Source organism: Apodemus sylvaticus, chromosome 20 (assembly GCF_947179515.1).
Source record: "Apodemus sylvaticus chromosome 20, mApoSyl1.1, whole genome shotgun sequence".
NCBI classification, from domain to species: domain Eukaryota; kingdom Metazoa; phylum Chordata; class Mammalia; order Rodentia; family Muridae; genus Apodemus; species Apodemus sylvaticus.
In genome coordinates, this window is record NC_067491.1 from 4,327,185 (window position 1) to 4,354,879 (window position 27,695).

General features: G+C 42.5%; 3 protein-coding genes across 6 annotated transcripts in view; 1 reads left to right on the forward strand and 2 right to left on the reverse strand.

The window, feature by feature from the left end:
- Sarnp (SAP domain containing ribonucleoprotein) overlaps nt 1-12,602 on the reverse strand; it is a 30,244-nt gene extending 17,642 nt beyond the window's left edge. Inside the window, exons 1-2 of the mRNA XM_052166017.1 lie at nt 12,410-12,602; nt 1,980-2,079 (exon numbers count right to left, since the gene is read on the reverse strand). Of these exons, the coding sequence (XP_052021977.1) occupies nt 1,980-2,079; nt 12,410-12,445 (136 nt within the window). The 5' untranslated portion in view covers nt 12,446-12,602. The remainder of the gene's footprint in view (nt 1-1,979; nt 2,080-12,409) is intronic.
- Nucleotides 12,603-12,725: 123 nt separating this feature from the next.
- On the forward strand, nt 12,726-15,853 carry Ormdl2 (ORMDL sphingolipid biosynthesis regulator 2). 2 transcript variants are annotated; one of them, XM_052165963.1, is made up of 4 exons: nt 12,726-12,837; nt 13,940-14,193; nt 14,359-14,510; nt 15,330-15,853. In XM_052165963.1, exons 2-4 carry the CDS (start codon nt 14,020-14,022, stop codon nt 15,463-15,465), a joined length of 462 nt encoding a protein of 153 aa, XP_052021923.1. In that variant the 5' UTR covers nt 12,726-12,837; nt 13,940-14,019; the 3' UTR covers nt 15,466-15,853. The 2 variants fall into 2 exon arrangements, with proteins under 2 accessions (XP_052021923.1, XP_052021924.1); XM_052165964.1 differs by having other exon boundaries at nt 14,019-14,193.
- Nucleotides 15,854-16,182: 329 nt separating this feature from the next.
- Nucleotides 16,183-27,576, reverse strand: Dnajc14 (DnaJ heat shock protein family (Hsp40) member C14). Of its 3 annotated transcripts, none has more exons than XM_052165918.1 (7): nt 27,464-27,576; nt 25,541-26,973; nt 20,303-20,409; nt 19,745-19,864; nt 17,462-17,622; nt 17,271-17,373; nt 16,183-17,121 (listed from the first exon to the last, which is right to left on the reverse strand). In XM_052165918.1, exons 2-7 carry the CDS (start codon nt 26,927-26,929, stop codon nt 16,911-16,913), a joined length of 2,091 nt encoding a protein of 696 aa, XP_052021878.1. In that variant the 5' UTR covers nt 26,930-26,973; nt 27,464-27,576; the 3' UTR covers nt 16,183-16,910. The 3 variants fall into 3 exon arrangements, with proteins under 3 accessions (XP_052021878.1, XP_052021880.1, XP_052021879.1); XM_052165920.1 differs by having other exon boundaries at nt 26,324-26,973; nt 27,464-27,574; XM_052165919.1 differs by having other exon boundaries at nt 27,432-27,565.
- Nucleotides 27,577-27,695: the final 119 nt, after the last annotated feature.

Below are 27,695 nucleotides of genomic sequence, written 5' to 3' on the forward strand. Positions count from 1 at the left end.
TCAGATCCAGGTCCTCATGCTTCCTGTACAGCAAGTGTCCTGATCGAGCCATCTCTCCAGCCCCTGAAGACATTTGATGAATACACCAGATACCTAAGAATGGGTGCCTAAAGAGTATCCAAAGGAAGGGAAATGAAGAATAGGGATAAAAGAGAATGAATAAAAATTAGAAAGATACATACAAGCTGGGATGATAATATGCACTTACGTGAAGGAGGGGCTATTTCTTTCTCAAGGTAGAACTGGGGGCTATGAGGTGTAAGAAGAACCAGAGATAAACTAGTTTAAGGATTTCCGATACTGTGAAGGATAAACACTTAACTTTGTTAACAGTGACTGTCCAGTTAACAGTAAAGTTAACATATTTATCAATAATTGCGCCTCGGATAAACCTCATTGGCTATGATACTGCCACTGCACAAAGCTGTCCAAACATATTTAATGAAACTTTTTACAATACAGATTAAAATTAAAGCCTTCAAACTTTTTTTTTTAAAGAAAAGATTTATTGCCGGGCAGTGGTGGCGCACGCCTGTAATCCCAGCACTTGGGAGGCAGAGGCAGGCGGATTTCTGAGTTCGAGGCCAGCCTGGTCTCTGTGTTCGAGGCCAGCCTGGTCTACAGAGTGAGTTCCAAGACAGCCAGAGCTATACAGAGAAACCCTGTCTCGAAAAAACCAAAAATCAAAAAAATCAAAAAAAAATAAAAATAAAAAAATTTTATTCTATGTATTATATTATACACTGTAACTGCCTTTATTCTATGTATTATATTATACACTGTAACTGTCTTCAGACACTTTTTCTTTTCTTTCTGGCCACTCTCACTCTGGCCCAGAGATTTCTTTATTTATTATATGTAAGTACACTGTAGCTGTCTTCAAACACCCCAGAAAAGGGCATCTGATCTCATCAGGGCTGTGAGCCACCATGTGGTTGCTGGGATTTCAACTAAGAACTTTTGGAAGAGCTGCCAGTGCTCTTAACCACTGAGCTATCTTTCCAGTCCAAGCCTTCAAACTCTTAAACTAGTGATAGCATAATAATTTTTTTTTAAAGGTATGGTCTCACTAAGTTGCTCAATTGGGCCTCAATTTTGATTCTTTGGTCTCAGCCTCCCAAGCAGCTGAGAGTAAAGGACTAGACAGTTTTTTAATATTTCATTATTTTATATGCATGAGTGTTTTGCCTGCATGCTATATGTGTGTATGTATGTGTATGTGTATATATATATGTATACACATACACACACACACACACACACACACCATGTGTACCAGAAGAGGGCATCAGATCCCCTCAAAATGGAATTACATATAATTGTAAGGCACCATATGGGTGCTTGGAATTGAACCCAGGTCCTCTGCAAGAACAGCATATGTTCTAGAGACACCTCTCCAGCCTCCTCCATCCTGATATTTAAATACGTACTAAAACATTCACAGCCAGATAGGCACTGTGACAAGATCTTATCACTTTAGTATAAAATAAAAATGTTAATATACATATATGTACATATGTACACAGATACACATTCATAGAGTTTTGTTTTTTTGAGACAGAATCTCACTATGTAGCTCTAGCTAACCTGGAACTCAATCTGTAGCCTAGGCTGGCTTCAAACACCTGATTCTCAGGCCTCAGCCGACTGGGTACTGAATACATCTGGCTCAGCCCAACAGTATTTTTTGTTGGTGGTGGTGGTTTTTGTTTTGTTTTACTTTGTTTTGTTTGAGATAGACTCTTACTTTGTAAGTCAGATTGGCCTTGAACTTGAAGCAATCCTTCTACCTCTGTCTCCCTAGAGCAAGGATTAGAGGAATGAGCCACCATGGCCATCTTTAAAACTTTTCTTGATTTAGACCTTATGCCACCAATTACCTGAGAAAGGAAGAAATCTTTTAAAGTATCAGAGCTTGAAACTAACTCACATCACATTAATGTTTCACTCACATCACATTCCCTCCACAAAGTACTCACCATGTTCTTCAAGATATGCCTGGAGCCTATTGATAAGATCTTGTTTTATTCCCTTGGTCTCTAAACCACGAGCAAGACATTCTTGCTTTAGTTCAGCAAGCTGAGAAAACAAACAAACAAGCAAACAACTTTTTTAATACCTATGAATAAAAAAGAGGTCATTCTCACAAAAGAGAAGATGGAGGTAACGATGATGGTCAATCCCCAAATTCCAAATACTATCACTGACCAAGACCAAAGAACTTTCTAACATACATTGAAAAAACATCACACTTAAGTAAAATTATAATCTATTTGTGATTTTTTTTTAATAACTAAGGGAGAAGTTCTAAAAGATTATAGTGTCAACAATATAAGAAACGGAGAAAAATCAATCTTCAGTTGGAAACCCAGTGTCCTAAAGAGAGATTTTCCAAGCCCAGTTTTTGTGTCAAAAGCTTGGTCTACAGTGTAATGGCTCTGGGGCTATTTAAAATGTAGAGCAGCATTGACACAGTGGCATACAGTATTAATACTACCAGCTGGAGCGTGGAGGCAGAAGGATCAAAAATTCAAGGCTAGCAGAAAAACTCACTCCTACCCCCCACCCCCAAAGTGGAGCTTACTGGGCAGTATTTAGGTCATCAAAGTAGGCCTTATTCTTGAAAGGGATTAATGTAGGTTAATTCTCCAACATAAAGTCTATATAAAAGAGTAACAGTGGCCAGGTATGAGCCTGCAATCCCAGCACTTGAGAAGTGGAGGTAAGATGACCAGGAGTTCAACACCAACAATCAGTCTAGACTCATTCCATGAGACCCTGTCCTTAGCTCTCACTAACCTCCAGCTTTTGTTCCTACCATGTAATCTCCCCTCAAAATTGCTGCCACCATTATATAATCTCTTACGGAGCAACACTATGCTGATGAGACTTTCCATTTCCAAATTTAGGAAAGAAATAAATCTCTTTATAAGTACACCTGCTTCAGGTGTTTTAATATAATGGTGGAAAATGGACTAATAAACACCCATTATCCCAAATGTGTTATTACAATATACCACACACACACACATCTATAAATCTAATCATTGTTTATGCATTGTCTGGCTTAATGTCAACAATGAACAGTTCTATCTATATCACCAAACAAAGATATCCAACCCCCTCCCACAGACTGGTGTTTAGCTTTTTATTTTGTTGTTACTTTGCTGTATACCAAATCCAGAACAGAACCTTAAACAGGCTGAGCAAGTTTTCTTTCTGTAGAGCTATATATATATATCCCAGCCCTATTGAATTTTTGTTTTGTTTTGTTTGGTTTTTTTGGTTTTTTGGATTTGGTTTTTTCGAGACAGCGTTTCTCTGTATAGCCCTGGCTGTCCTGGAGCTCACTCTGTAGACCAGGCTGGCCTCGAACTCAGAAATCCTCCTGCCTCTGCCTCCCAAGTGCTGGGATTACAGGCGTGCGCCACCACCGCCCGGCTACTTGAAATTCTTATATCACACAGCAGCTTGAGTTCCTGCACCAGGAACTGGACCATATTAACTCCTTGTCATGCAAGCAAGGGGTTCATGGAGTCCCATCCTTCCTTGAGGATTTCTGAACAGTTAATGATCAATGGGGGGAGGGGATTTTCTTCAGTGGTTTAACCAATGGTAAGTGCCCATGCTTCCATAAAGAAAGTCTCCCTGGTGCTCTTATAGACAACCTTACCCTAAGGAAACTCTTGGGTCACAAGAAGAAAAAAAAAATCTATGTAAGTAGAAGGTGAACTTGTTGGGAAGAGGAAGAGGATTAGTAAGAGTTAGAAGGGAGCAAGAGAGGATGGGGGTATGTAAATACCATCAAAATTCACTATGTACATGTATGAAAGATGCCATATGAAACATTTTTATGCATAATTAATATATGCTAATAAAAACATTTTAAAATATTAACATATGAAAGAAGCCAGGTGGCAAAAAGATTGGAAATCCTACCTCATCAGGATTACTTGTAAGAGACAGAGCACACCTGAGAAAAGCACATGATATACAATGTAAGAGCAGGTGACTCCTATGTAAGGGACTTATAAGGGGGTCGTAACACTGGGGACCCAGGGCTTTTGAGCTATGGACTTATCCCAGTTCTCTAACCCATTCCATTCTCAGGAGTACCTTCCTCTTACTTAACAAACTGTCTCCATTTCTACCACACACTTTTTTTTAAAAATCAGTAAAAATGTATACTTACCAATCTTACAAGCTATAGAAGGATCAGTGATCAGTAACTGATAGAACTAAAGACACCTACATCAGGAGTATCCAGACTGCCTGCAACTCCAGCTACATGGAATTTAACCACCTCTGCTTTCCTCCTTGGGTCTCTTTGACCATCTGCATCCATATGCACGTTCCCAAACACAAGACATAATTTTAAAAAGATGTTTTAAGTTTGCCATAAGATCGTGTCTCTTAGGAATGTCAGAAGCTGCACTCAACATGACTGCTTAATAAAGACAACAAAAAACTAAATGTAGGGGGAGGAACAAGCCCAGAAGCCTGAGCACCACACAAAAAACTACAGACAACTAAGGAATGCTGAGAGTGGGAGAAACAGTCTTCCCGAGAGAGGAGCATAAAAACTGATTATCAATACCAAATGGTCAGCCCTAAAAACATACATACAAGTAACATCATACAGACTGAGCACATTGTACTAAGGTATTTAGGGATGGGTGCAGAGAGAGAGAGAGAGAGACAGACAGACAGACAGACAGACAGACATAATAATTGGTGAAAAAAGAAAGCAATGAATTTGAAAAGAGGGGTACACGGAAGAGTATGGAAGGAGAGGTATGGGAGTGAGTAAATGGTGTAACTATATTAAAATCTGAAAAAAAAAATTTTTTTTAAATTAAAAAAAGAAGGCTCAGTAGAAGTGACTAATTGTTATGTAGGAGGTCCAGGAACTGATCTGCAGCACCACATACAGAGTAGGCAGAGTGAGTCAAAGTGCTAGCACATGCCTGTAATCCCTTAGGACCTATGAGATGGAAGCTCAAGGTTAGCCTAAGCTACAAAGTGAGTTTAAGGCCAGCCTGAGTTATATGAGACCCTGTCTCAAAAAATAAAAATAAATAGGTACGTATGCAAAATCTCCTATTTAAGATTCAAATCTTCAATCATACAAAAACTAGATGAAAGCTGGGTAGATGATTCAACAAGTAAACACACTTGCAGCCAAGCCTGACTAACAGAGTTCCATCCCTGAGAGCCACATGGCAGAGGTTGTCCTGACCTCCACATTTGCTCCTATTGCCAGGAACACATAAACCGACACTTTTCTTGTTGTTTTTTTTTTCTTTTCTTTTCTTTTTTTTTTTTCCGAGACAGGGTTTCTCTGTGTGGTCTTGGCTGTTCTGGAACTCACTCTGTAGACCAGGCTGACCTCGAACTCAGAAATGCGCCTGCCTCTGCCTCCCAAGTGCTGGATTACAGGTGTGGGCCACCACGCCCGGCTGACACTTTTTTTAAATGAATGAAGATTTGGCTCAACAGTTCATCTCTAGCCAGAGAGATGGTTAAGAGTTTGCTGTTCTTACAGAGGACCTAAATTTGGTTCCCAACACCCATGTCTGGCAGTTCACAACTGCCTATAACTCCAGATCCATGGATTCTAAAACCTTCTTCTGGTCTCCACAGGCACCTGCACACATGTGGTATACATTCATACAAACATACACATCTGCACATAAACAAAAATAAAAGCTGTCAGGTGTAATGGCACAGGTCTTTAATCTCATCGCTCAGAGGAGACAAAAGCAAATGGATCTCTGTGAGCTCAAGGCCAGCATGGTCTACAGAAGAGTTCCAGGCTAGTCAGGATGACATAGTGAGACCCTGTCTCAAAAGCCAAAACCAACCAATCAAACAAAAACATTGTTAGGGCTAGTGAAGTGGCTCAATAGTAAAAAAAGACTCACTGCTCTTACAGAGGACTCAGGTTCAGTTCCCAGCATCCACATGACTCACAACCGTTTGTAACTCCAGCTCAGGGGAACCATCTCCCTCTTCTGGCCCCCAAGGGCACTCCATGATCAAGGTGTACATACATGCAGGCAAACCACTCATACATATAAAAATAAATGGTAAGAGCAAGCAAAAAGATAAGGACCTTAGGGTTTTAAGAAAAGAAGTTACTACCAAAATAAGTGTCAATTATACACAGCTGAAATTACAGACCTTTGGTAAACTATGTAATAGCCTTACTAGGATGGACACATACTCTTTAAAATACTTATGTTTGCGTTCATGTTCAGGTATAAAGTATACACATACATCACACATTTAGCACTCCTTATTGGCCTGAGAGCTTACAGGTGATTCCAGCCTCTGCCTCCCTTCTCATCATAGGAGTATCAGGATTGCAGATCAACCACTGTGTCAGTGTTTCCACTGGTTTCAAGGATCTGAACTGAGGTCAGGCTAGTGTGGCAAGCACTTTATTTATCCAATGAGTCATTTATCTAGCCTCCCCCCCTTTTTGTTTTTGAGACAAACTCTAATGTAGCCCAGACTTCCCTTAAACTTGTTATGTTCTTAAAGTTGACTTTGAGCTTTTAAGCATCTTTCCTCTACCTCTCCAGTATTGAGTATTGCAAGTGCACACTATTATAACAGGTGTTATACACTATTATAACAGGTGTTATACACTATTATAACAGGTGTTATACACTATTTGAAATCGAATCTAGGACTTTTCATGATAGGCAAGCACTCTAAACTAAGCTACATACTAAATTCTCAGCTCTTGTGATAGCTATATATTCTTATTCTATAAAGCACTACATGTTATTAATCTATGGTGAATTATCAGGAAAAAATACTCTAGAATTCCTATATGCAGATCACAACACAAATATGTCTGGTCTGAAAGATGATCTTTCTGGTTTTAAAGTCAAGATCTAAGACCAAAGTGTCAAAGCTAGAAAGCAGATATTTACAGAAGGGAGAACTTTTCACCTAACTAGGAGGCATGTTCTGTGTTTCTGTGGTTCTTCAGACAGGGTAGCATTTGGAAATGGGGATAGCAGTTTGTTGGATTTTGTTTGTTTTGTTTTTCCTTGTCGATATACAATGATTGGAGGCGTATTTAGTGGGTAGGATAGAAAGCAAGCAGGGAGGGTATATAGGAAGCTTTTTAACCCAATAAGTCAATAGCATTCTTTACTGAGAAACATTGAAAAGAAATAAGTAAGGGCTTCTACCTACATAGAATGATTGCAGTGACTTCAGAATGCAGTTAAGAATATGGCCTCTAGACAGTCAAGGTAGACACAGCTACAACCCCAGCACTCAAGAAGCTGGGATAAGAGTAGAGTTTGAGGCTAGCCTGGATTACAAGCAAGACTGTCTTGTAACAACCAAGAAAGCTGGAGAGATAACTCAGAGGGTAAACCTTTGCTGGGCAAGCATGCTGACTAGAGTTCCAACCTCCACCCCCCCCCAACAGCCCCCAGCACTCACATAAATTCCTGGTGAGTATGGTAACCCTTCTGTAATTCCAGTTTGGAGAGGCAGAGACAGGGATCCCCAGAGTACGCTGGCTAGCCTGATGATCTAAGTAATCAAATGCCTACACAGTGTCAGAAGAGTCCTGACAGTTTTCTTTCGACCTCCAAATGCATGGCATGGCACACACACTAAAATAAATAATTTAATTTAAAAAAATGGTTTTTTAGAGATTGTAAAGGCTGAGACAGGCAGATCTCTGAGTTTGAGGCCAGCCTGGTCTACAGAGTGTGTTCCAGGACAGCCAGGGCTACACAAAGGAACCCTGTCTCAAAAAACCAAAAGAGAAAAAAGTAAAAGCTGTGAGGGCTCAAGAGATGGTTCAGTGGTTAGGACTACTAGTGGCTCTTCCAGAGACCCAAGTTTGCTTTTCAGCACTCACACAGATACTCAAAACAGTTTGTAAGTCTGGTTCCAGGACATTCAACACCTTCTTCTAGGTCAGCAGGTAAAAGTACTTACCATGCTAGCCTGACAATCTGAGTTATATCCATTGACCCCACTGTGAAAGAACAGAAACAGCTCCCAAAAGCTATCCTTTGATGTCCGTCCATATGTATGCCATGGTACACACACTCACATTCACACACACACACACCCCAAATGTACACTGAAATTTTTTTAAAAAATTAATATGAAATTTGCGTACAAATTGCTTGGATTGACAAGTCACTTATTAGTTACAAGAACTATGACAAATTAATCAATTACTGGATCTGGGCCTGCATTTTTCTTTTGAAATGATATAGAGGCATTTTACTTTACAGAGTCATTATGAGAATTAAATCAGGTTATATGTTTAAATAGTATCAACTAGTGCTTGCCCCATAGCAAATATGTTAGCAAATAAAGAAACGAGTCATTTTGAAGAAATAACTTAAGCGTGGTAGCTGGAGGGCAAAACTGTAGAACAAGGAGACTAACAGAGATGGTGAAAGGCCTCTGAATCGGGGGGACTATCATAATACACACTGAAATGGGTAAGTCTCTCCTCTAGACCCCATCATCAACAGTGCCAGAAGAACACAAACTCATCAGATCAGGCTCCTCTCTCAAGTGTTCAAAAGCTTCTCTACCTAAGCTATAGCTACAAAAAACAAAACTGCTGAAGACTGAAGAGGTGACTGAGTAGTTAATTTACTCAACAGGTTACACCTCATGTAATCACAACACCCGAGAGGTGGTGGAGACAGGGGGATCGATGAATCCCAAATTAAGATGGGCTATTATCAGATCTTTCTGGTTCTCTCCACTATAGAGTTCCTTTTATCATGTGTGATTATATATCTGGTTGTTATAATTCAAGACATTCTCAACCACAATCCAGTCTTTCCAACTGAGTCAGAATGACTATACTGCCACAGATTTTTCAGAAATTTGCACTTGATATGGACTTCTATTTCAATGCAAATGTTTTTCTCCTTCCTACTTCAAAGCTTATTCCTTTCCTTTGAACTAAAGTTCCCCAATTTCTCTTTATAAAAATGGAAAGTTTGTTTTTTGTTATTTTGAGACAGGATCTTTCCATGGACCCTGGCAGTTCTGGAACTATGTAGACCAAGCTAGTCTAGAACTCACAGAAATTCACCTGCCTCTCTCTCCCAAGTGCTGGGACTAAAGACATGCACTACTATGCCTAGCTTGGAAAAAGATTTATTATTTGCTTTTTGTTGTTTTTGGTTTTTCAAGTCAGGTTTTCTGTGTCACTCAGGCTGCCCTGGAACTGGCTCTGTATAACAGACTGGCCTTAAGTTCACAGAGAATCATTTGCCTCTGCCTCTTGAGAGCTGGGATTAAAGGCATGTGCCACCACCTATCTTGGGAAGTGGTTTTTTAAGGCATTAAAACCCCCAAATTGGCCAGGAGAAGTGGCACTTGCCTTTAAAATAAGCACTGGGAGACAGAGACAGACAGATCTTAGTAAATTCTAAGCCAGTCTTTAGGGTTCAAGGTCAGGAAAAGCGATATAGAAAGTCCCTGTCTCAAAGATAAATGAAATAAAATAGAAACTCTAAGTCAATCCAAAAAGTCAGATTATTCAATCAAGGTCAACACTAGAGTCTAACTGTCTTCAAAGCCAGAATTTATATGGGTTCTTAACCAGAGGTCTATGGACTCCTCAGGGCTACAAGGTAATTTTGTGGAGCCCATTAAATTGCATGCAAAGTATTGTACATGCCTTTTTCTGGGGAGAGGGTCCATACCTTTCATCAGAGTTTCAAAGATATCTGTGACCTCCAAAAGTTTAAGAAGTGCTCTAGAGAAAAAGCAAAAACAAGCAAATGTGATTAAAGAGTAAGTCCTGCTTACACCCTCAGGAGTGCCTCGAGTTCTCTTAAGACTACATACCTGAAATCAGGTCAGAAAGCATTAAATAAGTGAGGTATTCAATCAAACTTATGAACTAACAAATACTAGTATGGTAGAAGGAGGAACTCCACAAACAGGTACAATATCCATAAAGGAAAGTCATTAGACAACTAGTGACTTACTCCAGGATTTCAAAAGAGGAACAAACAAGAGAATACCGAATAGCCTGCTAATTTTTAATCTCTTTCACCTAAAAATTAATTTTCTGTGTATGTCTTGTAACATGTATAACAGTACAGAACTACATAACTTAAAGATTTAAAAGTGGAGATAGTTGCTCAATTTTTCCTTATTTGTTCAAGTAATTATTAGAAAACATAATAATCCATTATAGCTACATCAAGTTAACAGTAACTAGAATAACATAAAACTCCAATAATGAAATTTGAGAGTCCAACAGTTAAGAAACACATTTGCCTTCAAACAATAATGTCACCTTAACAGACTAAATTACAGGGGCTTTTTCTAAGCACCTTCATTTACAAATTTTAAAAACAAAAACGCAGCAATTTTTAAGTTTTTTTTGTTTTTTTGTTTGTTGTTTTGTTTTTTCAAAACAGGGTTTCTCTGTGTGGCCCTGGCTGTCAGGTTTGGTTTTTTTTTTTTCCAAGATTGAAAAAAGTTTTGTGTGTGTGTGTGTGTGTGTGTGTGTGTGTGTGTGTGAAGTCGGTGCCTGAAGACACCTGAAGAGAAAATCAGATCCCCTGAAACTGGTGTGTTCAGACGGTTGTGAGCCACTTGATCTTGGTGCTGGAAACCAAACTGAGGTCCTCTGGAAGAAAGACTGCTCCTAAGCACTAAGCCATTTCTCCAGACCCAATTATTAACTTTTAAGAAGGGGAGGGGGGAGTTTTCATGGATGGAGAGATGGCTCAACAGTTAAGACCACAGAATGTTCCTTCAGTGAACCCAGGTTCAATTTCCAGCACATACATGGAGACTAAAAACTATCTGTAATTCTGCAGGTACACATACATACATACATACAAAATACCTGTACACATAAAATAAATAAATCTTAAAAAAAAATCACAATCCAGTAATTTAAAACAACTATTAAAAAAAAAAAAACTGGACATGACAGTGAATGCCTCTCATCCCGACACTTGGGAGGCAGAATGGTAGGATCTCTGTGAGTTTCAGGCCAACTGGAGCTACAGAGTGAGATCCTGTCTCAAGAAAGACAGAAAGAAAGACAGAAAGACAGACAGACAGACAGACAGAAAGAAAGAAAGAAAGAAAGAAAGAAAGAAAGAAAGAAAGAACAGTTCTCAGTTTTTATTAAGTTTGATTTGTACAAGATTCCCAGATAAGGTGATTAAAACAACTAACAGTAAATGCTTCTTGTGAAACAAACAATAATCAATTAATTCTTCTTAAAAGGAATTATTGTCCTTACAGAATAATAATTGAAGGGCAAGTCTACATACAAGAAAAGAACCTCGGGGCACCAAAATGTACAACTGCCCTGTGGTTCAGAATGTCACCAAGAAGGGACACCAAGGCGTCCTGGAGAGATGGCTCAGTGGTGAGGAGCATTTACTGCTCTTCAGGACCCAAAATTATTCTACTCCCAGCACCCACATCAGGCTGCTCACAACTGCCTGTAACTCAGCTCCAGGGGATCCAACACGCTCTTCCAACCTCCAAGAGCATGCACCACACACTCACACAGACTCAGGTAAATAACAAAATTAGATCCAAAAAGGGAGGGGGTGTGACACCAAGAGTGCAGGAATCCCCAAAGATAAACAGGACAGGCAAAACCCTAAGGTTTTCAAACATACTTCATACACCTCCAATATTACAGCTATCTCCGCTATACGTTCTCTCTCTAGTGGCAGGATAGTCAGGAGAGGGCAGGACGCTGAGAGCCTCCTGAGAAACTCGAAAAACTTTTAGGGCTAATGTGTTCGCCATTTGACTACCTTTTGGAGATGCCTCTGCCCAGGTTTCCACCGAGAATCCTATCTTAAGGCCTCTCCTTTCCTTGAATTCAAAATTCCGAGTACGGGGTCTTAACCCCACCTTGTTAAAAGAGAACGGAAGCACTTTCTGGGTTATGTTTGGGACATATTCAGCTAAACATGCAAAAATGCCACTATACGCTAACTGAGGAATCTCAGCTTTTGGACAAGAGGAGTGACTACATCAATCCGGGAAAACAAAAGAAAACAAAACATTATTTTTGAACAGCACGGGACACGGGGGAAGGATCACTGACGTAATGCAGATTAAATAAGAAAAGAGTATAAAAGACGGAATGTGCTTCACGGCCGGGTGAGGAAGGATGGCAGATAATAAAACAATGAGAAGAACAGGTAACAGCAGGTAACCATAGCAATAAAATGCTGAGGAGAAACGGAGTTTGAGGTAGGCCTAAGAAAGGAGGCACAAAACTACAATGGGAGCCAGAAAAGTGTAAGCAGGCGCCTGACAGGAACACTCGTGGAATAGGTGGCGCAGGGCCTCGTGTAGTATTCAGGCTCCAGAAAACCCCACCTCAGCCTTCCCCGCGCAACGGTACCTTCAGCTTGTGCAGCTCCACCGTCTCGGTCGCCATCTTGCTGCGCCTTACTCCACCAGACCCCACTGCTGCCCCTGCCTCAGTCGCTTTGGTTCATCCAGCCAATCGCTGTCACTCTTGGTCCCACCTCCCACCAATGGCTCTTCCCATTCGTCAAGAGGCAGCGTCGCTCTCACGCCTCTTGGCCACTTTCCACGGCTCTCCGAAAAGGTGGACCAGGGGAGGGCGGGGCTTGCATAGCCTAACGATAGGAAAGGTGACCAATTGTACGTCTCCATTGCGCAACCAACCAATGACTGGGAACAGCGCGGATTCTGTCCCACCAATAGGGAGAGCGCAGACGGGGCGAAAGTCGGCCACTTCCTGGAGACCACAGGTGTAAGAGCCTGCGCTGTGCCCCTAGCCGGACGGGCTCCTGAAGCTGGCAGGTATGGGCTGCGTGATACTCGAAAAGTTTACGGAAATTGGTGGGAGTATTGGGAAGGGCGGAGAAACGACAGCCTTAGATTCGAGAGGTCCTGTGAAGAAAGTGACACGCGAAACTGGGACTCTGGGAGGGGCATGGGCAGGCTCTGTACCTTATTTGGGGAATTGGGGGACAGACAAGAGCAGATTAAAAAAAAAAAACAAAACGAAAAACTAGGCATTGGAGCTACCAGAATTTAAAGCTAAAACCGCCCCTACAAGAGGAGGACTCCATTTTCTCAGTCTCAGGAGAGTTGGGACCAAGCTTAGACCCCTTCCTAATTTAAAAATGGGGTGGGTAAGTTCTGGCAGCGCCCGCCCCATGTTCAGGGAAGGGAGGAAACTGCTTGGCTGCTGATAATGCCGAGCGGGTGGGAGGCAGGATGGACAAGCGCCAGGGAAAAAGATGGGGACTAGAGGTAGCTTTACTCCCAATACCTTCTTTATTGGTCCCTTGATTAACTGAATAGCTTCCTTGTGGAACTCTGGGTATGTGTAACCTCTATAATTAATTAATTTCCTCAAGAAAGTAAATTAAAATACTCCCGATTCCCCTGGTCCTTCAAATAAGTGTTACAGTGCTTCATGTTTAGTTGAAATGTAAAGATCTGAGTAAGAATTACAATATTTCTATCATAGTGAGGACCTTTTTCAAAACAACAAAATAAAAAGAAAAAAAAAAAAACACTTGTGTGAATATACACGCTAACAACTGAAGGTATGGAAATCAGAGGACAGTTTGCAGGAGTTGGTTCCTGTCCTTCCACTGTATGGGTCCTGGGGATCCAACTCAGGTCTTCAGGCATGGTGACAAATACCTTTTCCAGCTTAGCCATTTCAAAGACCCTCGTCTTTTTGTTTGGAGAAATCTCACTCTAGCCCAGGTTAGGCTCAAACAGTTCTTATGCCTCAACTCCCCAAGTTCAGGGATTACGAGCATGAGCCACCACACCCAGCTACTTCGTGTCTTTTCAAGTTTTGACAAAGTCTTCAGTCTTTCCTTTTTTTACATGATAGAGAAATTCTTTCATTCCCAAGAGACTTCAGGGGATTTTGGCTTTTCAGGAGACAACTGGGGAACAAGCTCAATCAGGGGTAATGAGGAAACTGAATTGGACCCCTGCCTGCTCCTTCACTGTGGTAGGATGAATGTGGGGGTGGCACACAGCGAAGTAAACCCCAACACTCGAGTGATGAATAGTCGGGGCATCTGGCTGGCCTACATCATCTTGGTAGGACTGCTGCATGTGGTTCTCCTCAGCATCCCTTTCTTCAGCATTCCTGTTGTCTGGACCCTGACCAACGTCATCCATAACTTGGTGAGCACTAAAACATACCCTGTACCCAACCCAGGTCTATCCCAACCAAAACAAAATAAAATCACCAACTGTTTGGGAATTTATGTTCCTTTTGGGATCTAAGCATAATTCATGACCCAAAGGACAACTTTCTACCCCTTACATTGTCCCTTTCCCTCTTCCCAGGCAATGTATATCTTCCTACATACAGTCAAAGGGACACCCTTTGAGACCCCTGACCAAGGAAAGGCTCGGCTTTTGACACATTGGGAACAGATGGACTATGGACTACAGTTTACATCCTCACGAAAGTTCCTCAGCATCTCTCCTATTGTACTGTGAGTCTGGGGGTGGAGGAGATGCTGGGTCAGAAATGGCTCTACTAACCAGGGAAAAGGTACTAGGGGTTGAGGAAATGGTTTGGTCAAGTGGTTACCACAAAAGATAAGGACTTGAGTTCAATCCCTTGCACTTATATAAAAGCCAGATGTGGCCACGTACAACCATAGGTGCCTATAATCCCAGCACTGAAGAATTAGAGGCAGGAAGATTCCCTAGGGCTTGCTGGCCAGCCAGTTTACCCAAATTGCTGCATTTCAGAGTCAGAAAGAAAAAAAAAGGTGGAAAGAAATTCATGAAGACTCATGTTGACTTCTGGTCTCCATGTGTACACTTGAACATATACCTATGTTTACACCACAAGTATACTAGTCCTAAGCCTACATTATAAAGTACAAAACAGCAGTCAAGCATTCCTTGCTGGTTCCAATAGTATTAAAGAAAGGGAGAGGGACTGAAAATAAACCAAACTCCTAACTAAAGAAGTGATTTTACAGTTCCAAAAGAAGCAAGAAGGTAAAGACAGAATGTATATTAATGGTTAAAAAGTAAAACTGACTTGGAGAAAGGAAGCAAAAAGGGCTCCAAAAATCATATAGGCTGAAACACCTTTGGCTGTCATTTGCAATTTATCATTAACCATTAACGAACTGATTAATCATCTGTTTAAAGATGCGCTCTGATTATATCCTGAACCTCATTAAATACCATTGATTAGCTGGAATAGTTTTGAACTACATGCAATGAAATACTAGTAATTCAAAATTAAAAAGAAAGGTGTGGGCTCCAGCCTCAGTCATCTGTTGTTTCTCTCCTAGCTACCTCCTGGCCAGCTTCTACACCAAGTATGATGCTGCTCACTTCCTCATCAACACTGCCTCGCTGCTCAGCGTGCTGCTGCCTAAGCTGCCCCAGTTCCATGGGGTTCGTCTCTTTGGAATCAACAAATACTAAAATATGGGCTTCTAAGTTCTGCAGGCATTGAGGGAAGGCACTGGAACTAATATATGATGTTTTCCCCTACTCCACACTATCTTCTGTGTCTTGGAAGCCTGAGAAATAAGATAAACCTTTCTAAACTCCAAGAAGGAAAAAACTGGAAAATGGGGTTCCTGGGCCCAGCCCTAATAGGGTCAAGATTCTCTGAATCAGGAAAGGTGGATGAGGTTAAGGGCCCTGCCACTCTCTCTCCTCTATCTAGCAAGAAGCCTAGATGTTTGGGCAGCTTTTCTGGTGATTATGTTTTTCCATATCTTCTAAAACTACCAACTTCAAGTTCTGTTTTGCTGTATATTTTTCTTAAAATAAAGTCTTTCAGTTATGGCTGAAATTTGATAAGCAAGGATAGAAAGATGTTCTCATAATGCTGGGAAGAAAATACAAAAAACTGACTTATAAAAAACTTTTAAGCAAAATTCTGTCACTACTCCTTTGGTCCATTAGGGGGGCACCTTTCACTCACAGCTAACAGCAAGGAAAGAATTCTCAAATAAGAAAAAAGAGCTCACAAGTGAGGTGTGGAGGCACATGCCTATAATCCTAGCCCTTGGGAGGCAGAGGAAAAGAGTCACTGCAAGCTGGAGTCCAGCCTGGTCTACACAGTAAGACCCTATCTCCAAAAGAAAACAGAAAAGACTCCCAGCTACATGGGTAAAGAAGAGAAGGAAGATGTAAGTTGCCAGTTATATATTTATAGAAAGATAATCCCCTGGCTTTAAATAGATATGTACATACAAATATGAACAAACTTAAAAAAATACAAACCCTTGGCTAACAGGGGGGCCTTTTGGAACCCCTCTATCCTTCCCCCTCACCCAAGGGCACAGGGCATAAATCTGCTTTTTAAAAATTAATTTTGTCATCCTTGCAACAATAAGCCTGAAGTTAGGTGGCTTACCCATAAAGTGAAAGGGGAAAAAAATCAGTTTCCACTCTTGAGTTCTGTATCTCCAAAATCAGGGCTACATGCTTTTTCTTTTAGCTAGTATATCAGGGTAAACAGGGGGAGGACCCCTGAAATGATTAAGAAATAAGATATACTCATTTAAAAGGGGGTGTGTTTCATCTGCTCTAAGAGCAAATGATAAGATAAAGGCATACAGACCCCAGAGAAATCCCAAGTTCCCACACCTCAGAAACGTATTGTCTGGACTAGGTCCAGACCCTAAGTTCTTTGCTCTAGCCACCTCCTATTTCTTTGGTATTGTCAGAAAACAAGATTCAGTTCCTGGGTGTTGGGGAAGAAGGGGAAGAGGTCATGGGCTTCCTCTAAATACTGAGTGAACAATTTAAAATGTTTCCCTTTTTAAAGTATTTTAAAATAAACCAAATTCCATCCTGTGCTGTACACAGCCCTTTTGACTCCCTGACATTGACTTGAGGAAGGAAGAGAAGGGGTGTCATCGTTGGAAGGGCCGTCTCACTTTCTTCCGCCGTTTAGGTTTGGCTTCTCCCTTGGGTACTGAACTGTTGGGCTTGGAGGTCGAAGTGGTCCCAGGGCCAGGGTGAGGTGCAGCAAAGAAGTTCCCATTGGACATCGGCCCTGGAGGTACTTGAAAGATCCGGCTCAAGAAATCCTGCAGGTCAGCAGGAGGGGAATCTGGGGTGGTCCTGAGGGAGAAAAGATATAGTGAGGCAGAAGACATTATAGTCAGCTATCAAAATTAACCATGTACCAGTCAGTTCCCAAACTCCCTAGAAAGCAAGGCACTGAAACCATACAACTGACATAGTAGGTAAGTGAGAGAAATATCACCTACCTCTGCCGGCCACTGGTGCCTGGTACCCGAGAACCAAATGAGATGTGGTAAGGAACTCTGTGGGTATCTGGGGAGATGCCCACACGCTGGCATCCAGCCCATTCTGCAAACAGAGATAATTACCCAAAACATTCATTCATAGCAAATAAGATGAAGAAATAAGATCACGTATTTAGAGGTCAGAAGGGTACCTGTAATGTCATACACTTTTCCGTCCATCAGCGCAAAGTAGGTGATCTTGAGGCCCAACAAGCTGGACTCTGCCCAGAAGTCTCCCTCCTCAGCAGGATGCAGCCTGTTACACTCGGCACAGTATCTGGCACTCTTGGGTTCCCGGTCCATTTCAAACCTCCTGCAACCCAACACAATAACTCCTTCATACTTTTCAAATGTTCACTACTGTCAAAGATGGCCCAAACATTAAAGTTATCTTTATTCAGCTATAATCCCTGCCTCTCTAGCTCTACCTTCAACTCTTATTTTGCGGTCTAGTGTGTAGCCCAGGCTACACTTACACATGTAATGCTTCTACCTTAAACTCCCAAGTGCTGATGTTACAAGGGTATGTTTCCACACCCTGCTTTCATGTTTCTATATTTAAGCTATTTTCTTTGCTTTTATTAGCATATAACAATTATAGACAAAAATAGCTTTGATTATATTTTTATACATATATACAGTGTATTTTGATCCTATGTACCCCCTATTAATCTTTTTCTCCCTCCCATTCCCATTACACCTTAAAACTATTGTTCTGTTTTCATGTCCTGTCCTTTGTTGGGAGGTAGGGCATGACCTAATCAGTTTTATTAGGGTTGCTTACAGGGGCATGGGTACCTTATCAGTGGCTATACAACTTAAGAAATTTTCTCTCTTCCAACAACCATTAACTACCTATAAATCCTCAAAAAGGTAAGGCCTTGTAAGCCCTTTCATTTTTTTCTTACTGCTTATTATAGAGCGCACACACACACACACACATCTATGTTAAAGATTTTACAAAGGTGACTGATTAGAACTAATACTGACTATGGGATCTGAATATTGCAGGTCTACAGGCAAATTATCTTGGACCATCTTCACCCCTTTGATAGCCATCCACTACCCACCTGTGTTTCACCTCACAGCCTTGTGAGTATTAGGGAAGCCCTTCTGGAATGTACTAATACACACTAGCTTTCACCAACTCCTACCTGACATTCCCACCAATGCAGGAATCTCAAGGGGGTTGGAAAGATGGTTTAGGGGTTAAGAGCGCTGTTAGTCTTGCCAAGGACCCAGGTCTAGTTCCCAGCACTGACATGAGGGCTCACAACCACCTGTAACTCCAGGTGCAGGAGATTCCTTTTCTGACCTCTGCAATCACCAGACATACATGAGATTTTATATATATATATATATATACACACATACATGCAGTCAAAACATTAATACACACAAATTTTTAAGAAATTGTAAATACTTGTTTTATAATTTTTGTTCTGTAACTATAAAAATTTGGGCTAGTGAGATGGCTCGGTGGAAAAGGTATGTGTCACCAAGCTTGACCACAGTTCAATCCCCTAGGTCCATGTGGCCAAAGAAGAAAACTCCAGGAAGTTATTCTAGGACTTCCACACATGTGCACCTCTGTACACACACACACACACATACACACACACAAATGCACATACATAAGGAAGTGTAATTTTAAAGATTTTTTTTTAATTCAGGAGTTGGAGAGATGGTTCAGCAGTTAAGCGAGCACTTGTTGCTCTTGCAGAAGACATAATTTTGAGTCCCAGCACCCACATGGTAGCTCATAACCATCTGTAACTCTAGTTCTAGACTTTGATGCTTTTTTTTTAAAATGAGTGGAATCTGGATACCATATTTTACTTTGTTTTTTAATTTTTTTTATGTATATGAGTATTCATCCGTGTACCACATGCATGCCTGGTACCCTTGGAGACCAATAAAGGATCCTGGGCACCAGATCCCTTGAGAATGGTGTTATGGATGGTTGTAGGCCACCACATAGTTGCTAGAAATTAAATCTGGGTCCTCTGGAAGAACAGTCAATGCTCTTAACTGCTGAGCCATCTCTCCAGCCCCAATCTCTTTTTTGTTTTGAAGATTTGTTTTTATCATGTTTAAGTTATCTGTATGTGTGCCTGTGAGCATGTGCATGACTGTAAATACCCTCAGAGCCAGAGGTGTCTGGCCTGAGCTACAGCTACAGACAGTTGTGAACCACCATTGTAAGTGCTGAAAACTGAAATTGGATCCTCTGGGAAAAGAACAAGTGCTCTTAACCTTGGAGCCACCTCTCCAGCCCTAAGTCTTCAATTGCTAAGTAGATAAAAGTAGAAGCCTTGGTAGGGGGAGGAGGGTCACAGTCTGTACCCCACAGTCATCAATAACACTCCAAAGAAGGTCTTTGGTAACCTAATCCTTACGTGTAGCTGTTATACTCCTGTCGTCCTATTTCATACCTATGCTTTCCTTGGCATCTGCTGCACATCATAGTATTCATTGCCTCCTTGAGGTCATCTTGTAGCTTCGACAGAAACTCATTCACTGACCGGCTGAGTTCATTCTCTGCCATCCGTTTCCTAAAAGAAAGGCTTTGTAAATCAGAGGGTATTAAGGCACAAAGACAGACAGATCTGGACACCTCTAGAGTAGTGGTTTTCAACCTTCCTAATGCTATAATCCTTTAATACAGTTCCTCATGTTGTGGTGATGCCCAATCCATAAAATTGTTTTTATTGCTATTTTATATAGCAATAGTTTTGCTACTGTTATGTAATATATTAATAATAAAATATATAAATATCTGATATGCAGGATATCTGATATTCAACCCTTTGCAAAATGGTTGTTGGGAGATAATGACCCACAGGTTGAAAACCACTGTTGTAGAGGCTGCTGGCTAAGTTAAAATAAAACTTTAAGTTCTTTCTGCCTGACAGACTCTACCCACAAGTCCAAGACCTTCCAATAGAGGATTTTCCATCTACTTCACCTGAAATGTCCCATTTCAGACTCACATCTCATATTCCTTCCGCCTCTCTGGGTTGCTGACAATGTCCCAAGCTGCCCGCAAAACTTTGAAGGCCTCCTCAGCCCGTGGATGGTGATTTTTATCAGGATGGACCTATGTAAAACACAAAAAATCTTCATCACAAATCCATTCCAACCCTCCCCTATCTCAGGTTGTGTGTGTGTGTGTGTGTGTGTGTCCGGTGCCCACAAAGGTCAGAAGGAGGTGTCAGACCTTTACAGACAGCTGTAAGCCACTGCGAATCCTGGGAACTGAACCTGAACTTTGGTGTTCTGTATGAGCAGCCTCTAACCTCTAAACCATCAATCCATCCTCTATCTTTTCTTAAGATTTTTAAGAGGTAATAGATCCTGCTGGCTGTAGGTAGCTGCAGCTGTCCAGCATGGGTGCTGGGAGCTGAACCTAGGTCCCCTACAAGCACACGCTCCTAACTACTAAGCCATCTCTCTACCCCTTCACAGATATTCTTCTATCAAAGAGTTCTCTTTCATTATCCTTTGGAGAATCAATATAGCTTAACTTTCTTTTTGGTATGGCCTTGAATATTTTTATCTGTTATAGATTTTTTAAGAAAAAGCAGGGAGCCAGGCAGTGGTGGCGCACGCCTATAATCCCAGCACTCTGGGAGGCAGAGGCAGGTGGATTTCTGAGTTCGAGGCCAGCCTGGTCTACAGAGTGAGTTCCAGGACAGCCAGGGCTATACAGAGAGATCCTGTCTCAAAAAAACCAAACCCAAAAAACCAAAAAAAAAGAAAAAGAAAAAGAAAAAGCAGGGAGAAGGCTCAGTGGGTAAAAGTGCTTGCTATGCAAGCATTAGGACCTGAGTTCAAATCCCCACACCCACATAAAAGCTGGACTATGCATAGATCAAGCCTCTATAATCCTAGCATTCCTACAAGGAGATGGAAAGCAGACAAGAGAATCTTCAGAAGCCAGCTAGCCTGACATAAGCAATAGAGAACAGAGAACCTGTCTACATAGGTGGAAGCAAGGGCCAACACCTCAAGTTGTCCTCCAACCCCACCCCACCCTACCCCACGTGTGCAGCCACATTTACATACAACACAACACACATAAAATCCCCATATAAAGTATCTGGCTCTAGGGTGATCTACCATCCTGGTTTTTCTGAACTATCCCAGATTTGCTCAAAAGTCCCATATATAAGTAAACTCCTGAGCCCCAGACAAACAGGGATATAAGTCACCCTACCTGACATTTAAAGCCCTTGCATTTAGTTTTATTAGCAGTCTTAATATAAAAGTTTCCAAGATGTTACACCTTCAAACTCATCTGCTTCCAACTTCAAAATTTCTTATCCAAAGTTGGAAGTGTAAGCACATTCCTATAATCCCAGCACTCTGATGGTAAAGCAGTAGAATCATGAGTTCAAAGCCCTGCTCCCACCTCCCTGACTCTTCCCACCCTCTCTTTCCCCTTCCGATGAGATGTAAGCTCTCAGTTACTGCCCCAGCACCATGCCTTCCTGCTGCATGGTTGTCTTAGACTCACTCTCTGAAACCATAAGTAAGCCTCCAATTAATGCTTTCTTTTGTAAGTTCACAGCAATAAAAAAGTAACTAAGGGAGCCTTTGTCTGAGACCTTCTAGTAGTCTGCTTCTCTCTTCCAGAACTTAAAGTCTATCAATCTTCAGTTATAATCTCAGCCTTTTTATATGCTTTTTCAGCCTTTTCTCTACAACAAATAATAACCCATCTTCCTACAGCATCCTGATTGTTCCCATCTGTACTACCCAGAAGTACAGAAATGAGTATCATCACTTATACCAAATAAAAAGGATGCTTTTAGACTTCACAGTCTCAAGCTAATATAAAAGCTTCATATGAATAAACATATTCATCCTGAAGCCTAGGTTATATAAGAAATGCAAACAAATTCTATCCCAGAACAAGAGAAATCTTTGGGTACCCCCGAGAGAAGTTGGAAAACAAAAATGTTTGTAAGAATGATATTGCCCAAGAGAAGACATCTGCTAAAAGTTCTGAAGGTGAAACAAAGGGGTTCTACTACTATTAATAACAAGTTGAGGGGGCAAAGTAATTGTTACCCAAGCCATCCACCAAGGAATGCATTTTCCACCAAATTTAGTTCCTTGCTAATTATCAGTCTGGGGTCTTCCTGTACCTTTAATTGTCCAGGAAAGCCTTGGGTGTCCATTCCTCTTTGTGTCACACAGCTACTATAATGTTTTAACAATCTAGACTGATAGATTCAGTACAAGTAGCCTCAGGTCCAATTTTATACATATTACTTATATTCATAATGTACTTTTACTTGTACATACAGAAATACAATAGCAGAGCTGGGGATTTAGCTCAGTTATAGGGTGCATGCCTAGAATGAGCAAGGCTCTGGGTCTGATTCCCAGAACTGCCAAAAAATGATAATTTCTCTCAAGTATATAGTGTATCAAGACTCCCACCTACATAGTTAACAAAAACAATCATATCTTCATGCACATGTGTGATGCACATATTTCTTAATTTATGCTTTTTTTTCTTCCCTTTCATACTCTTGTTCTTAAAATTCCTGTTTTCAGGTTAAAATGTATGTACCTCAGTAGGAGAGCACCTGCCTAGCATGGATAAGCTCTGGACTCTATCCCCAATACCATAAGATACACTATATACTTGAAGAAAACAAAAGCTGTTTTCTTCCTGGTCCTGAAATAACCACTCGAATGCACACCCTGAACACTCCCATACCGGGTCTACAATTGCTTCTCTAGGAAGAGGCAGATTTCTCCATGATAAAAAAATATCTTGGGCCGGGCAGTGGTGGCGCACGCCTGTAATCCCAGCACTTGGGAGGCAGAGGCAGGTGGATTTCTGAGTTCAAGGCCAGCCTGGTCTACAGAGTGAGTTCCAGGACAGCCAGGGCTATACAGAGAAACCCTGTCTCAAAAAACCAAAAAAAAAAAAAAAAAAATATATATATATATATATATATATATATATATATCCATATCCTGGGAGGCAGAGGCAGGCGGATTTCTGAGTTGGAGGCCAGCCTGGTCTACAACATGAGTTCCAGGACAGCCAGGGCTACACAGAGAAACCCTGTCTCGAAAAAACAAAAAACAAAAAACAAACAAACAAACAAAAATATCCCTGGGTCTAGAGAGGTGGCTTAGTAGGTAAAAACACTTGATGCTCTTGCAGAGGACCCAGGTTCAGTATCAGTTCCTACAGTGGCTCACAACCATCAGTAACTCTACCTCCAAGCGATCCACACTCTTCTGATCAGTTTGGGTACCAGGCTACATGTGATACATATACATGTGTAGAAGCAAACACTCATACACATAAATAAACCTAAGAAGATAATTTCCTCCTGATTTGCTTCGAGCTGGGACCTCTCGCTGCTGTGCTGAGGTCAGTAACAAAGAAGTCATCACAGTATCCCAGGTCTACGCTGTTGGCAGTGGTTAGTCAGTAGACATCCAGAGACCTGCCGACTGCCATGTAGGAGCTGGGTACATGCCCAGAGAGCTGCCCTCCGCCACACAGCACTGGTGGGCCATAGACACCCAGAAGCCCATGCCACACAGTATAGACAGAGGAGGTCACCTAGATGCCCTTGGTACCTGGATGGGACCTAGGCCCAGATGTAGGACTTTGAGTTGATCTACCCCAAAATTTACATCATCTATGAACTGTTGGGGCACATAAAATGGCTGGTCACACTGATCCAAAGCAGCAGGATTCCCCATGACACCAGGTGACAGGATAACCGGGAGAAGTCCTGGTGAGGATCCAATATTGATGGTTGTCACAGAAGCCAGAGACCTCAAACCAAACTCACTGCAATGAACTTTTCCAAGTGAGGATGTGTGGTTGATGTGTGGTTACAGGGGCATACTGTGGGACACTGTGACACTCTACAACTTCCAGTGTGTGTGTGTGTGTGTGTGTGTGTGTGTGTGTGTGTGTGTGTGTGTGTTGAGGCTGCAAGAACACACAGGGAGATAAATAGATCTGGGGTACAGAATATGAAACTCACAAAGAATCAATAAAAAAATTTTTTTTAAGAAATATAGTTTCTTGGGGGCTAGAGAGATGGCTCAGTGGTTAAGAGCACTGACTGCACTTCCAGAGATCCAGAGTTCAATTCCCAGCAAACACGTGGTGGCTCACAACCATCTGTAATGGGGTCAGATGTCGTCTCTGGTATGTCTGAATACAGCCACAGTGTACTTGTATACATAAAATAATCTTAAAAAAAAAAAAAAAAGATAGGGGCTGGAGAAATGGTTCAGCGATTAAGAACACTGACTGCTCTTTCAGAGGTCCTGAGTTCAATTCCCAGCAACCACATGGTGGCTTCACAACCATCTGTAATGGAATCCAATGCCCTCTTCTGATGTTTCTGAAGACAGCTACAGTGTACTCATATAAATAAAATTAATCTTTTTTAAAAATAAGAGATAGAGCTGGGCAGTGGTGGCGCACGCCTGTAATTCCAGCACTCTGGGAGGGCAGAGGCATTTCTGAGTTCAAGGCCAGCCTGGTCTACAGAGTAAGTTCCAGGACAGCCAGAGCTATACAGAGAAACCCTGTGTCGAAAAAAAAAAACCAAATACAAATAATCCAAAATAAAATAAAATAAAAGATAGTTCCTTTAAATTCCTCCTTTACCAATCATGGTGCTATATGTGTAAGTCCAGCCTTTCCCAAGCAAAGGCAGGAAGATCACAAATTCAAGGCCAGCTGGAGCTACATAGCAAAACCATACCCCCAAACAAAACAAACATCCCTTTGTCCAGGTGACAGCAACTAAGGGACTGTCTGACCAGTCTCTTAAGTCTCCTAAGTAAAGGAGCTTCACTTGGCTGTTGCAGAGTAAGTCCAACCCTTTTCTATTACACACACCCCAAAAAAGACCTCATGACAAAAGATTTAAGATGGAGAAAAGTCAGATTCCTAGTCAGGGAAACATCTTTATGACTCTTTCCTAAGAATGCTACCCTTAGCTAGGTATGGTGGCAAAACCTGTAAGTCACAGCACTCACAGATGGAGCCAGGAGAAATCAAGTGCTCCAGGTTAGTCTGTCTACAAGGTGAAACCCTACCTCAAACACAACAAAGGAAGGAAATCCTTCAGCTTCAAGTTGGCCTCCTGCTCACCTTCCCTTTACACTCCCTAAAAACTGGAACAGAAAATATGGGATAAGAGAATCAAAAAGCAGCAAAGGCTACTCACCATTACCGCTAGCTGCCTGTAGGCCTTCTTGAGTTCAGTATCAGATGCTGTAGCTTCAACCCCCAGCACATGAAAGGGGTTTAGTTCATCCTCAGGGACCCCCGCCAGGGTCAGGAGTCGGGCTACCTCCTCTTCAGGCTGGCAGCACCGCCCGCCAGCTACAGGTGCACTGCCCTGCTTCTTAGTCCTCTGCCTGGCCCAGGGCAGCTCCAGCCAGCCCCGCTGTATCAATCTTACCAGCTTCTGCCACGGCCTGCTACCTTTCAGCAGAGTCAAGCAATGATGCCAGGCTGGAGAATCCAGCCAAGAGAACAGCCAAGCGGTCTTATCCCTCCAGCCTAACCGGTTGCCCAGTCCCACTAAAAACCTCCAGCCCAACTGTAGACATCCCAAAAAGAGGGCTAAAGCCAGGAGGAGGAAAGCACCCACTACCCTAAGAATACGAATGAACAGGCCTGCTGCACAGAGGAAGCTCTTACTTAGAAACCAGAATATCGCACGGGCCCAGCCCCCCAATCTCCTGGCCCAGACCCCCACCCAGTCTCGAAAAAGGTCCAGGTCACTGCCTTTCAGCTTCCTGCATGCATAAATGAGATGGCCACAAGTTTCCACATACTCTCCCACTAATACCAGAAGTTCAATCAGCCACCAGAAGCCTGCCTGTCCAAGCTGACATAGTTCCTCTACTCCCCACAGTCCCAGGCCTCTGCGCTTATCTGTCTGACTTCGTTTTCGGGCCAGCCGATGACGACCTGGGGCCCTGGGTTCTCTGCGCCCACTAACCCGAACATCCTCCTTGGTCAGAAATCGGTGTCTCTGCCTCCGGGACGGGGGTTTCTTTCCACTCGACACTCGTGAAAAATCACTGGGAAATTTAAGAGGTTCCTCATCATCGTATTCTTCTTCTAACTCTTCATCTTCCCCCAAGGCTGGAGAGGTGCAGTGGTAGCAAAGGCTACTAGAAGAGCCATCTCCTTCCTCGGAGTAAGTCCCTTCAGGGACTCCAGGGCTTCCCTGGCAGTTACAAGCAGATGGAATGGAAAGAAAGGGAGGGCTCCCATCCTCCTGGTACCCAGTCTCATTCACTCCTGACTCTTCTGAACATGTCTCGCTCTCATCAGGATAGCCTCCTTCTCTAGGTGGTCCTGGACCCCTTGGAGGAGCATGGCTTGGATCCGACCAGTGGGCTGGGTTTGGAGGCTGTGTGTAGTTAGGGTCGGAGTGCTCTTTGAAGCATCGTGTACCATTAGGAGCAGTCTCTGCCGAGTCCCTGAGTCCTGAGAATGAAAGTATTTCGGGGTCCACAGAGGATCCTGATGTACTGAGGGAGGAACCACCAACGTGGTGGGCTCCACACAACCCTCTTTCTCCCGGGTGCTTCTGGGCCATGACCCCGGGGCTTCCTGAGGATTTTAGGTCACTGCCATCATTGCCTGTAACAAAGATATCAAGTTGGGAATAGTCATGGATAGAACCAAGAGTTAAACAATCTCAAAATGGCATATTCAATGTACCCACTCCCCAGGCAGTGTTAGCTCAAATTCCTTGGGGTTGGATACACGCTAACCCTAACAATAAAAGTGATTTAAACAGACCACAAACCCGCTTGCAAACAACCCCAACCTCAGAAACCCCCTTATTCCCAAAATCTTATATATTTTTTTTCTTCTTTCTCCAAGAAGCTAATAATCTTTAATCTGGGAAATGGGGAGGGGGTGCTGCAAAGGGTGTGGTCGGGGAGCGGGGGAGATTACTCTTAGAAAAAAAAGACTGCCTGAACGAGGGAGGCCGCAATCTGTCAGAAAAGGGTGGGGACCGTGCAGATCCAGAGGAAAAGCTGAGGAGGGCGGAGCTTCGAGGTAACCCTGCAAAAGATCACCCGAGAACCCACCGACTGGGGTACCAGGGGCGAAGGCGACGTACCGAACGGTGGCGGTAACTCCTCCCCCCTCAAGCAGCTGCGCCTGAGGCCAGGGGGAGCTACAGGAGCAGCTCCCCCGGCTCCGCCTCCCGCTCACGCTCCGCTTCCGCCTTCCGTCCCCGCCGCGGCCACCTACTTCCACTTCCGGGGTCACCGGGGAACAGACGGAAGGAAAGAGAAAAGCGGTTGGCGGAGGCGCTAGCCTGCGCCGCTGGCGAGGAGTCAACCGAGGAG